Source organism: Thermobia domestica, chromosome 14, assembly GCF_964235325.1.
Source record: "Thermobia domestica chromosome 14, izTheDome1.hap1.1, whole genome shotgun sequence".
NCBI lineage: Eukaryota > Metazoa > Arthropoda > Insecta > Zygentoma > Lepismatidae > Thermobia > Thermobia domestica.
Genome location: NC_137467.1, coordinates 95593501 through 95607350, shown reverse-complemented (window position 1 = coordinate 95607350; position 13850 = coordinate 95593501). Strand labels below are relative to the sequence as shown.

The following is a 13850-nucleotide window of genomic DNA, read 5'->3' as shown; positions in this document are numbered from 1 at the left end:
AGTAGTCTTATAAAATACTGAATACATCAACGTATTATCAATTTATCACTGGTTACAGGATTTTTTACAACGCATTATTTAGAGAAAAGCATAAAGTACATATCTCTCTATCTATCCCTGAGATACACGGTAATCTGGCTCCAGATAGTTTGGAAGTTAAGATGGATACTGCAGGGGAGTACAAATACGAATACGCTGCTGAGAGTAGGTAATATTATAAAACCCGAGCCGTTTTTTGCGAGAATGGGAGGCGATATAGTGCACTATATGAATAATTATGAAGGTATTAGCAGGAATAAATAGCTGGGCGGAGAATATGTTCAATATAATTAAATAGCTTCAATATAATTAAAATAGCAGTTGACTGACTTACAGAAACAATTCACAGAGTTATCACTGCAGATTTTTATCTGTAGTAATATATATTAGGGTGGGCCGAATTTAAACTTTTTTTCGAAAATCGATTCGGCGAAGCGGTTAAAGGGTGTCTTTTAGTGGGCAAAGTGTGCCATATTTTTTTCAGAATTTTTAGTCAACGCCTTTATGGGCCGCATCGAGGTTTTATGAAATGTATGCAACACGCACTGCATTGTACAATTTTTCACGTTTTTGGCTGTGTAAAACTCATATATTCTCGTTTTTTAGATTCAGCCTTAGGGGCAGCTTGAACTACACCTAATTCACCTTCCCAGCGCACTTAGTTCTTCGCAATGCAGTTCTTCGCTCAAATTGGCCAAATTTCAACGCTTAAGGCAAGAAGGTTGCGTTTTTTTTATTTGTATGTACAAAAAAAAAAAAAAAACATTTATTTTTGTTTAGACTAAGAGTAGTGTTTATTTACTTATTTATTTATGTATTTATTTATTTTTTCCTCTAATGCAATTCATTCTCAACATTCACGATCATTTATTCTTTGTCCAAAATAACCCAGAGCTCACCATGAGGAGGTGACTGCACTTCGAGTTCCACCCACCTTTAGTTCCGCCCTCCCGCTCTGTCTAATTTTCTGCCATGGCCTTACTTGCTTGCGTCCTCACATACTTGCTTTACTTTCCTAGATGGCATAGTATTATTTACATCGGAATGTTGGCATCCGCTTGCTAGAAACCAAGGCATAGTGTATGAATCTATCACAACCTGCCCGCCCACACACGGATTGAGAAGCTTGCGTCACTAAACCCACCATTCATTCTACTGCTTGGGTATGGCATGGTAACGCAGTCATTTCTTCTCCGAGCAGTGCAGCTAACTAAATATTTTCTTCAATCTCGTCGTCGGAGAGCATCCTGGTGAGCGGAGGTTCTGCGGGGGACAAGATCATTCACTCCACTATGTCTTAATAATCGTCCGTGTCAAAATTTATTTTTAAGAACTGCGAATTATTGGAAAATACAGAAAATACTATCTGCTTAGGTTACGTGGGTAGAAGTTGGGCTAGCTGTCCCAAATTCCAAAAATGCCGCGGTCCTTCACAGTATGATGGCTTTTGCTGGATGGCAAACCAGACGCGGGGATACACCATGACAATGTATTGTACAAGACACATGAATGCCTCGCAAGGTCTCGCTGTGCTAATGTACAAACGAAGAATGCGACATACCTTGTTGAGCCAACGTGACTGGATCACTGGACCGGGTTTCTTGTTCGCCAAGTTTGAAGAACAGTATACTGAGTGAATTGCTCTGCAGATTGCTAGTAAATATTATTGGTCTGCACTGAGGTCTTCAATTTTTGCGAATTCATCCAGTCAGTCAAGATTTATTGCTTGGTATAATACCGTCATAGCCAGCTGCTACCACCGTTGACAGATCAGTTCCGTTTTCATCCAGAAATTCGTACACAGACGCGGCGATGTCCTCTCCACTACCAGACTTCGGCACGACGTTGCCCAAACATGTTGAACCTGGTTCTACCACTATTGTTAAGTACTCTTCTTCGATCTGTCGTCGATACCAATGTTTTCCCTTTTTCGCTTGCGTTAGGGTCTGGTCTTTTCTTCCATCGAAGAAGACACTTCTAACAGATTTTCCGGCTGTGTCGTTACTTTCTTGAACAGCTGCTCTGAATTTTCTCTTATCCCTTCTAATCTTATTTTTATCAATAACAAGATTTTTGCGCTCCGTTTAAATGTCTTCTCATCTTGAATTGCTGTACTAGCGATTAGTGAAACTGCCCAGAGAAGAAATAACTGCGTTTCCATGTCATATCCAGGCAGTAGAGCGAATGGTGCGTTTGGTGACGCAAGCTTCTCAATCCGTGTGTAGGACGGCAAGTCGCGACGGATTCATACGCTGTGCCTTGATTTCTAGCAAGGAAATGCCAAAACTCGGATCGAGAAAAGACTATGCCATCTAGAAAAGTAAAGCAAGTAAGCGAGGACGCAAGCAAGGCCGTGGCAGAAAATTAGACAGAGCGGGAGGGCGGAACTAAAGGTGGGTGGAACTCGAAGTGCAGTCACCTCCTCGTGGTGAGTTCTGGGTTATTTTGGACAATGAATAAATGATCAAGAATGTTGATAGTGAATTGCATTAGAGGAAAAGATAAATAAATACATAAATAAATAAATAAATTCTACTTTTAGGCTAAACAAAATAAATCAATTTTTTGTACACACAAATAAAAAACGCAATCTTCTTGTCTTAAGCGTTGAAATTTGGCCAATTTAAGCGAAGAACTGCACATAAGTGGGCTTTGAAAACGTGAATTAGGTATAGTTCAAGCTGCCCCTAAGGCTGAATTTTTTTTAAAAAAAGACGAGAATATGTGTTTTTTACACGGCCAAAAACGTGAAAAATTGTACCATGTAGTGCGTGTTGCATACATTTCATAAAACCTCGATGCGGCACATGAAGGCGTTGACTAAAAATTCTGAGAAAAATCTGGCACACTTTGCCCACTAAAAGACACCCTTTAACCGCTTCGCCGAACTGATTTTCGAAAAAAGTTGAAACTCGGCCCACCCTAATATATATAAGTATGAAGGAAAGTTGTTCGTATTTGTGTTTAAAAGATTTGACTTTTGTTTTCTTTCTTTCTTCATGTGAGTAGCACGAAATACAGCTAAGGAAATATACTCGGAGACCCAAATCTGTACATATGAAATTAAGGATTATTTTCTGTATATTGATTCCTGTTGATTTTCTAGATAATCATAGTCGATGAATGAACATTGTTTCTAAATATAATAATAAATTGGATTTGGAGCAAGTACATCTGTTATAGAGAATAAGACATTGAGAAAAAAGTATTGATCTAATTATCTTGTTAAATAAATTCATAATGTTTATTCCTTTTTTTTTTTTAACAGAAAATCAAGTCTTCCAGTTTTTTGTACGTGCTCAGGATCGAGGCTCACCAGCTCTATATTCTAACGTTCCTGTTGAAGTATATATTATTGGACCTCAGGAATCACCTCCAATGTTTGAACGTAGAGACGATAAATTTTTCATACCAGAAAACTCGCCTTCAGGTAATAGTTGTATTTGAGAATCTGTATTAGCAGTGCTAAAAGTAGGGGAGAAAAGGGAAAAGGGAATTTAAGAAAACAAAGCAACAAGATACCAGAGGCCAATTTTATTTTTTATTTATTTATTTATTTTATTTTATTTATTTATTTATTTTATTTTATTTATTTATTTATTTTTTTTGAAATGTAATTACAAAGGTGAGCGTAAATGTGTCTAACTTGTTGGTGCAGCACTAAATAAAAAAGAACATCCCTTGTCATATATGCGTTAGTTAAAATATAACTCAAGTTGCAGCTGATACGCATGAATGGTATGAAATTCACACCTTTTGTTTAGTGATAAGCAAACTAAATATGTGCATAAACCACAACCTTAAACTACCAAACAGTCGGATAATTTTATCTTTTATGTGTAAAGATAAAGCTCTATTTCTTTACGAATTTAGTTTCATTAGTACTATAAATGAAACTAATGAATGTAATATGAATAGGTTATCGTTTGTTCACTTACCGTTACTTAATAAAACACGTTCCGTAGATACTAGCATTCAGTGAGGTGAATTTGTGCTTTCAGATTACGTTTTCAGAACATGATATTATCTGAACATAAAAGAAATCGTAAATGCTTGATTCAATTATTGTTAACATTGCTGTTCCTAAATATACATTTTCTTAGAGATCGCTTATTTTTGCACAAATAATGTGACATTGTTGGCATTGTAATGACACGTTTTCTTTACTTTGAGAACTACATTGTTACGCTTTGTTGAGATTAAATATATATTCGGATTGTAGCAAATATCATATACTCCATTACTTACGGAGCAATACAGAAGCAATGCATAATAAAATTGATCTGCAGGAATAAAATGACTGTATATTGGAGTCAGAAGTAATGTGGAGAGAGAAGTGTAGAGGATGGTGCCTTGAGATCAACAATTTTATATGTGACTTAAGCATAATGAATTTCTCTGCCTTCTTCTGCGAAGCGAAAAGTCTGGTTATGTTAAATGAATATGTGTATATTATGAATGCAATATTGATTTTTTTTTAATCTGACTGTTTTTGTGTCAAGACAATCTTTGAAATTAACTATAATACGCTTGATTTAATGTAATATATTGTGCAGAGTATTTTTGCTAATACAATGTAATCTGATTTTTTGTTAATAGTGGTTTCAATTAGAACAATGTGTTAAGTAGTGGACTGTAGCATACATAATATAAGTACGATCATGAAAACTGCGTTAAGTTGAAATTGCGTTAAGTTTAGTAGGTGATTTCCTTCTTAACTGAAATTAAGTTATTTGTCTCTTGTAGGTACAATAATTACAAGATTGAAGACTGTAACAAATGATTCAGTTCATTTCCGAATAGTATCTGCTGATCACAACCCTGATCATCCGTTATTTCATGTCGATTCTCAAGGACAGCTCATGGTTGTTGGTAAATTGGATCGAGAAGTACAAGATACCTATATAATCTCACTACTGGCTGAAACAGAATCCAGCCCTGCACTTACTGGCTTAACTGATGTGACTTTGAAAGTTCTTGATGAGAATGACAATGCTCCGGAATTTGAAAGTGCTCCTTACAGACTGACATTGGCAGAAAATGTGGAGGAAGGAACATCAATCTTGAAGGGTATGCATGCATGTATTTTGATGTGTACGTTGACGATACCCTATTAATAAACAATGTTAGGCCAATGTATGGAAGTCGTCGAACGATTGGCTAATTAACCAAAGATTTCCTTATAAATTAGTAGACCCTTCAACATTATCAGTTGAGAGATTTGAGCAACATAATAATGAGCCCAGTGGCGAAGCATACTATGAGGCTCTGAGGCCGGGTCTACCCTGTTTTCTACCGTATATTTTCATTATCTTTGGTTTCTTATAAAATAAAGTCAGTACTTCCATATTTCGTTTTTTTTTTTTTTTTTTTCGGTAACAAAATAGTAGGTTCGAAACACTTGGAGACCCTTCCGTCTGGGTCTCACCAGCTCACTGGAAAGGCTTACGGGCTATGCTGCTCAGGGAGCGAAGCTACTATCGCTGGGGATTGCATACATTGTTAGGAAGGTGTGAAAGCTCGCCTCTGGGAGTTTAGTTTTAGCGTTGAAGGCATCTTTCAGTGCTAATATGTTATAAAATGATTTCCTTAACACAGAGTAAGAAGTTTCTGTGTAGAATTACGTATTTCTATTAGTGATAACTTGTTTAATTTAGGTATATACTCTCAGGAGCTATTCAGAGTAGATGTATTTTTTTTTTCCTACATGGGGTCTGGTCCATAATAGCCTGTAGAATATAAGTCTGATACATTAAACATGTATATAAATTTGCCAAATGCTACCATACAGGATAAAATAATATTTCTGTGTAATTTTAATTGTTTTCCATTTCATAGAATCAGTAGGGTATTTACAATTTTGATTCTGGGGACTTTCCTCGTTTCGGGAGGGGTTTTGTTAACTTTATTCCTAGAAATGTGAAAATTCTAACAATAAAAAGTTGCGATAAAATTTCGGTGAGTACTTAGGCCCAAAAACCTTCCCCCTTAAATATGTCTCTGCATAGAATACAACATTAAATATCCTGCGTTGATTCAAATGAAATTCCTTCTGAGCATTTACATTTCTAGTGAAGTCATTATCACGTGATGCATTGATTAAATGCAGTATTGTACTCACTTTAAAGTGGGAGATGCAAGTAACAAACGCTTTATCCAAGAAATTTGACAGTTAACTGTAAGAACGTACTTACTTTTTCTCTCCCTCCATTTTTCAAATATGCAGGAAATGAAAAACAGCAAGTCAGGAGGAAATTCCCCTCATCCTCCCTGTAAATCCCAGGCAGAAGAAAATGTGAACTGCATTTCAAAATATTTGTAGTAGAGCTAAATGAGAATATTCCATTAATACACATTGTGTGTTTTCCTCCATGTAAATATTTGAATAATAATAATAATAATAATAATAATGATAATGATAATGATAGACTACTTTCTGTCTCCTTTTGCTTATATAAATATTTATTCTTTCTTGTTAAATTAAACAATAACGAAAAAACTCCTATGTATAGGCCTACGTGCACATAAATTTAACTCTAAACAGTGTTAGAAATACAGCTAAGAAAGCTCTTTAAAATAAATAGATTTGGTAGTTTCTATTGTTTAACCCAATAAGGAAAATAGAATTCTGATTATAATTTTTAACATTTTATGATACGTTAAATGTTATTTGTGTTATTAATTTATCGGGCCTACCCTATTTGTGGGATTACGCTTCGCCACTTAATAAGCCTAGTAAATGTTGAATTGTATTTGGCAGGCATTCATTTATTGAATTTGTAGGGCAAGCATGTCAAACTCAGTATCTCAAGTGGTCCAAACAGTGATCAGTGCGCGCTGTAAGAAAAATTCCTTTAACAAAAGTGATATTCATACGTATTAAGTAAGAAAGAAATTGGGATATTAGATGAATACCTGTAGTTTCTTCTCTGACACGTGACATCTTTTCCTGCAACTACCTTTTGGATGTCTGGAGATATGCTACTCGCATTGGTGAATTTCAGAACGGAGGTCAGATGAATGTTTATTAACCTGGATCTCGATGGGGACTCATTCCGGACCATCATAGAGATTCATATTCGGTTTTGGAGAATTTTGCGTGTGTGTTTGGTAAAGTAAAATAGGTTCTGGGTTTATTTCAATAATCTGAATTAGATTTTAGAAACAACTCTTACTTAGTTTAGTTAATTTAGACAGTTAATGTTTTTGATTTTAAACTAAATAATTACGTATAAGAACATATTTATATACAAAACAAAATTTAAATATACCTGGGTATACAAATTACAATAATTCTTGTGTTGTAATTTTGATATACTAAAATATGAAACACTCATATTCACACATTTATTGTATATGTACATTTACAGTAATCGCACACGATAAGGACCAAGGAAACAACGGAGAAGTTCGCTATTCATTTGGATCAGATGTTGGGGATATTGCAAATGTGTTTACGATTGATGCTCACACAGGCTGGATTACTACCCTCGTTCAATTGGATAAGGAAACTCAGCCTAATTATGAGTTTCAAGTTGTTGCTGTGGATAATGGAAACCCCAAACATTTCTCGAGAACAACAGTGCTAATAAAACTCAAAGATTACAATGATAACCCACCTGTTTTTACACAGGGACATTACCTTGCAGCAGGTAAGTTAATATAATGTATAGCTTTAGAAAAAAAAAAATTTTTTTCTGGTTCTAATAGTAAACCAAGAACATGATTCAGTAGGTTAAGGTGCTTAGGTAGATCTTGGATTTCAGATCCAGAAAAAATAATTCAGTAAAAAGAATAGAATATAACAGAGATGAAAAAGTAGACAATTTTTTGTCAAACTTTCTTTTACAGTACCATTAAAGTATGAGTTCAAGTGTTACGTATAAATTCACGATAATACAATAAGTAATTGTTCATTACATTCATAACTTTCTTTTTTCTTGGATGTTCTATTTGATTAAATTTGTAAATAGTAATTACTAAAATGCTGTTATTTTATGCAGTTTTTCTTGTCTGCACTTTTATGCAGTTGAACCTACGTTAAGCTGTAGGTTCTGCTAATTATTTGCAGCTAAGAAGGCGAGACATGATTTCTTATTTCAGACTTCTTTAATCAGAAAACATTATATAGAGTTATTATTATTTGACATAGTGCAAATGCGGTAAACGTAATTTCTGCGAAAGTACTGTATTTAGCATAGGGTATTTACATTCTTAAATATGGCTATGTTTTAGGGGACGATTTACCAGTGTTTGATAAAATAACATATAGACAAGTAAAGGGGGCTCCTTTCCTCATGCTACAAACTCTAGCTAATTTCTATAATTTCATTTTTCGAACTGGATACTGTCGTATATCTTGGAAAGTTTCTCTTGAATAACAGTTGATAATTGTCAAAGTTAAGACGTCTGTAAAAGTAGAAATTAAGATTCTTTCTAATAATAATAATTAGTATTAAAAATTTTGGAATTATAACATAAAAACATAAACTTTTAACATGAAAAATAGAAGGAATAAGGACTAATAAAATATTCTAGAAAGTTACTTATTTCTACGCTTTTACATATTTCTTTCTATTTCGAGCTTCCTTGTCGCTAAGCGGTTAGCGTACGTGTCTTTGCTGTGGGAGTCTCGGGTTCGATCCCGCGCGAAAGTTCATCTGGTTTGGATCCCACATTAAGCTGTAAGTCTACGTCTCAGATAGCCTCGCTGCTGAAAGGGACGCTAAACTCAAAATCAGATATTTGTATTTCCTTCATTACACGTAGAGAATTTAGTAGGAAATAAATTAAAATAGTAAATATCATGTGTGCTACTTGTTAATGTGTCACTAATTTTTTTATTTATATCTCTAGTAAATGAAGATGCTCTTCCTGGGACAGTTGTGGTGCAACTCAGTACCACTGATCGAGATATAGATCTTGCTTCTCCAGTGGAATTTTACATTACTGGGGGCGATCCAAGATCCCAGTTTCAGATTCGTCAAGCTGGCGAAGTATATGTTGCCAAACCTCTCGATAGAGAAACTACTGATAGCTATATTTTGGATATTACTGGAACTGATGGGAAATATATTGCTAAATCCAAAGTTTCCATTGATATATTAGATGCAAATGGTAAGTACTAGACAATATGTGTATATAACACATTATGTAAGACTAAGACAAATATCTGTCTGTTTTGTTTTGTTTCGTTTACTTCATTATATAAAATCATTGATCTGATTTTATTTAACCTTGTCGTATATTTGACATAAAATAATTATAGCTAGTTTCATCTTTATGCTGAAGGGGAGGGTGTTAAGGAAAAAGAAAATAAAATATTCTTACAAAAGAAGAAAAACTCATAAAAACATCAGTTAGATTGCGAATTTCCAAAGAAACAGAATTTTCCTAGTTAGAATCAAGAATTTGCTGCTAAATACGTAATAAAATGTCCGTTGCTTGAGGCATTAACTTGAGTATTCCTTTATCGTTTTATCTTCGAATTTAAGGAACACTGATTTTGCTTCATCTAAGTTTTGCAGGGATGTTATCAATAACACATTTGTCTTTCAAGAATATTAAATAACGTGAATTCTCAAGTTAAATATTGGTATCATTCTCTTTGGTATAAGTGAATGAAAAAGTTAATTATTTCCTTTGTTATAAATTACAGATAATCCACCTTATTGCCTTCGATACCGTTATCGTGAAATTTTATCCGAAGGCGTACATCCTGGAAATTATGTTCTCACTGTTCTTGCTACTGATATTGATGAAGAATCAAATGGAAATCTTCGTTTCTATTTGACTGGAGAGGGAGCGGAAAAATTTTCACTAGATATGTCTGCTGGTAAGTTAATTTTATAGTGCGATCTCTACTTCCCATCCCAAGTTATATATTTTGTTGAATTTAAGCTACATTATATTTTGTTGAATCTAGAAACAGCAAGACCAGTAAGGAAAAACTGTATCCAGTAAACATCTATTTTCGTGTTGAGTCCGTTTATTAGCAACAAACTACACATAAATGTTATTTATTATTTCATATAATGTAGATTTTGATTTATTCATTTTCCTTTTTGACTCATTTTTCTTCTTTCGTAAATATATTTATAAATATTTATAAATATATTTTTTCTTCAAAAATCCTCTCTTCTGAGTTTTTCAAGTTGAGTGTTCAACTATTGAGCCAGTGTGTCCTTTTTAAAACTTATAGATCAAAAACATAAGATTATTTGAGAATCTTTGTGCTTTTCTTCTGAAAATACTGTTATTTATGTGTAAATATTGAATTATCAGTATTCCAGTGGAGTTCCAGAGGTAACGAGTGTTGTTTTATACTTATGCATGCATAACAAGCGTAGCTATCCTTTACTGATGTAAGAAAAAAAGTACTTTAGATAAGACTTGCTTCTTTTTCTGTATTAACTGCCTAAATACAATATGTTGAAGACAGGAAATGATTTTTTTTATTATTATTATTTCTTCTCCTAAAATATTCTGGGGGAGAAAGATCTTATGAATATAGTCTTTTTTTTCAAGTTGTATTTTTTCTATTACCTGAGTACTTTATTCTTGCCTTGCTTCTTTTCTGTGCTGCAAATCATTGATGTTAATTTTAATGTTCATAGGCCATCTTAAAACTGCTGCTCCATTGGACCGAGAAGATCAATCTAAATATCAACTGGTTGCCCATGTACAGGATAAAGATCATGAAGGATGGGAATGCTCTTCTCAGTTGGAGATCTTGGTCTCTGATTTGAATGATAATCCCCCTGAGTTTTCGATGGAGGCGTATAGTGCTACTTTACCTGAAGACACAGAAGTTGGCACATTGGTCACAAAAGTTCATGCAACTGATCGAGATATAGGTAAGGGTGAATTTCTTCTATTGGTATCTGAGCTAATATAATTTTTATATATATATATATATATATATATATATATATATATATATATATATATATATATATATATGTTTCGATTTGGGAGATGTTATATTGGGTCCAAGGACTGGGTGGAGAGTAAGACTCCAAGCTGTGTAGACTTCAGCATATAAAAGAAGTAGTGTAGTCAAGCCTTCGCTTGTGCCGCCTCTACTCTTAAAGTTTCTCAAGGTATCCATCCCCTTTACAGAGGCTGGGTGAATACCTGAGCTGCATTAGAACGAGAAAAATTTTCTGCCGCAACCGGGATTGAACCCAAGCTGCTTTGTTGGTAGGTAGATACTTTACCGACTACGACCTTTGGCTCTAATAAATAAATATAGAAAAGTTATATTGGTGCAATTTCTTTCACATTCTGATAAAGGATATATTTTAATGCAAATTTTGTAATAAACACTCAAGGTTTAATACTAACATCCGTGAGTCAAGATATGAATTCATTCAAGCACAATTTTCAATAATAGTATTTGCGAGTTTTGTGAAGTGTTCAAGCCTTACGTATAGAAGAAGAAATATATATTTTCTCACAAAGGATAAATTTACTTTCATTGTGTACTTTCTGAAATATATTGCTAAATATTTTGCCTTAATTTAAGTAACTTTAAGTGCTATCATACTGTCTTCCCGCTACCGAGAATTCTTATAAAAGCTTCTGTTACAATTTAAGCTTAACAAGTTGCTAGGGAAAGATAACAGACATTGACAGCTGTTTCTGAATACACAGTAACTATAGTCTAGGAAATAAGACCGTACTACTCAAGTAAATCATGTTTACATTATTAATTTATCTTAATTTTATCCTATTTATGGGATAATGCTTCGCTGCTACTAATAATGGTTTTGTCTGTTTAGCCTGGGGTTTGTATTACAAGTATGACTGTCTGTTTTTCCAATTGATTTAATAAATGTAACTTTCATATTTAACAAACGTTTTTCTGTGACTTCTAACATAAATCTTGTTGAAACCTATCAGATGTTAGGCTTTAATTTTTAAAATATAAAAGAAATAAATTAATTTTCACCTAAACGGCCATAAAAGAATTTTATACGTTTACAGTAAAATGCCAATGAACTCGCATAGATCCTATACACCTGACCATATGGAAGTATAATTTTGTATTTATATTTATATTTCCAGGAATCAACAGGAAGATTAAATATTCCTTTATAGACTCAGCTAATGGACATTTTAAAATTGCACCGGACAGCGGTATTGTAACTTTAGCTAAACCATTAGATCGAGAGCAGAGAGCAATGTTCAACCTTACTGTTCAAGCAACTGATCAAGGAACACCACAGTTATCTTCCGTTGCTGGTCTGATTGTACTTGTTTTGGATATAAATGACAACCCGCCTGAATTTGCTACTAAGTACTACTATGCTGTTGTGCCGGAAATTGCAGGAGTTGGTACTGAAGTTGTTCGTGTTCTTGCAACCTCGAAAGATAGTGGAGTGAACGCAGAAATTACATATTCTATTGTTGGCGGAAATGAACATAAGAAATTTGAAATTAATTCAAAAACAGGTAAGCCAATTTACTATCACTGATTTACTAGTATGTTAGTGCTATGAAAGGAACTGCATCCGTATTTTATAAGTAAGATGCGTCGCGAAATAAAAGAATTGTGTGAACCGAACTTGAGTTCTTATGACTTTATCTCAGCTAAAAATGTTTTTCTTTCTTTCATTCTTTGAAACGAAGTGGACAATAGTCTCAATTTCTCATTTGCGTCAACCATGTTGTTACTGTATTTTTCCTAATGTAACAGCTACTTTTATTTCAATAAACTAAAAGTGAATATTTTGTGTAAATATTTGTATGTATGTCTGTTAAGACAGATCTACTGTTTTGGCATCAGGTTTTGGGTTTCCTGTTTATATATTCAAAATAAATGTATTTTCCCAATAACAGGGCTCATAGCGAGTTACTTTTTTTTTTTTTTAACTAAAAGTTACTTTTTTTTCTTTCAAGAAAGTCACTAAAAGTTACTTTTTTTAAAATTTGTCACTAAAAGTTACTTTTTTGGGGGAGGTAAAGTGACTTTTTCGTGTGATTTATGTTTTACATTGGCAGTTTTCTAAGAAAAATAGTATAAAATAAATGGAAAAGGCAGAAACTTGTTACACAGTACTCTTCTGAAAGCGTCAGTACTTGCTGCCACATGTGAAACAGTCAGCTTTACTCTCACTTCAGCTTTTATTCTTTCTAAAGCACAGTAGATGGTTGGTGGATGCTTAAGCTCTCAGGGTGGGGTTGAGAACCCTTCCGTGTCTATTCTTTCTTCTATCATAATAGTCTTTTAGTTTTCTCTCGTAATAGTTAACGCTTCTCTCAACGTTGTGTGTGTGTGTGTGTGAGGGGGGGGGGGGGGTTCATCATGTTCGTTTTGTGTTATACTTCTTGCATGTTCTTCTTAAGAGTAGGTGATGAATGCTCTCAATGCTAAGTTGAATGTAATGCCTGGAATGTAGAAATTCGGAAATAGGCCAGAACTGGTTCCGTTTACTCGGAAGCTTCTTACATCTGCTAAGTCTGCTTACCGTAACTACAAAGCATACTTAGAAAACCAAAGAAAGGAGGAAGCTCAAAGAAGAAAAGATGAAACAAAACAACAAACAAAGAGAGAGGTGATGAAGAAATTAACAAAGGAAAAAGGGGCATGATGAGATTTTGGTCACTTTTTCGTGTGCTTTTTCGTCACTTTTCAACTATTTACAAGAGACCAGACCGCTATGAGCCCTGCAATAATATAAAATTCGGATATTTGCGTCATTATTATACATACTTTCTTGTGTGTAATGTTCCATCATATTTCTTGAACCAGGATTGAAACCAAGGTTAAATATTTCGGAAAGAAGGAGGGTTGTATAAACGAAAAT

At 34.0% G+C, this 13850-nt stretch overlaps 1 protein-coding gene across 3 annotated transcripts in view; it reads left to right on the top strand.

Moving 5' to 3' along the window:
* The window catches only part of LOC145670270 (fat-like cadherin-related tumor suppressor homolog), a 113466-nt gene that overhangs the window by 46612 nt on the left and 53004 nt on the right, over positions 1-13850 (top strand). For all 3 annotated transcript variants that reach the window (XR_014128249.1, XM_081738697.1, XM_081738696.1), the window contains 7 exons: positions 3308-3469; positions 4786-5109; positions 7410-7691; positions 8896-9156; positions 9698-9874; positions 10656-10895; positions 12109-12495. Coding sequence is in view for 2 of the 3 variants with exons in the window: in XM_081738697.1 (XP_081594823.1) it covers positions 3308-3469; positions 4786-5109; positions 7410-7691; positions 8896-9156; positions 9698-9874; positions 10656-10895; positions 12109-12495 (1833 nt within the window). In the remaining variant the exon portion in view is untranslated. The remainder of the gene's footprint in view (positions 1-3307; positions 3470-4785; positions 5110-7409; positions 7692-8895; positions 9157-9697; positions 9875-10655; positions 10896-12108; positions 12496-13850) is intronic.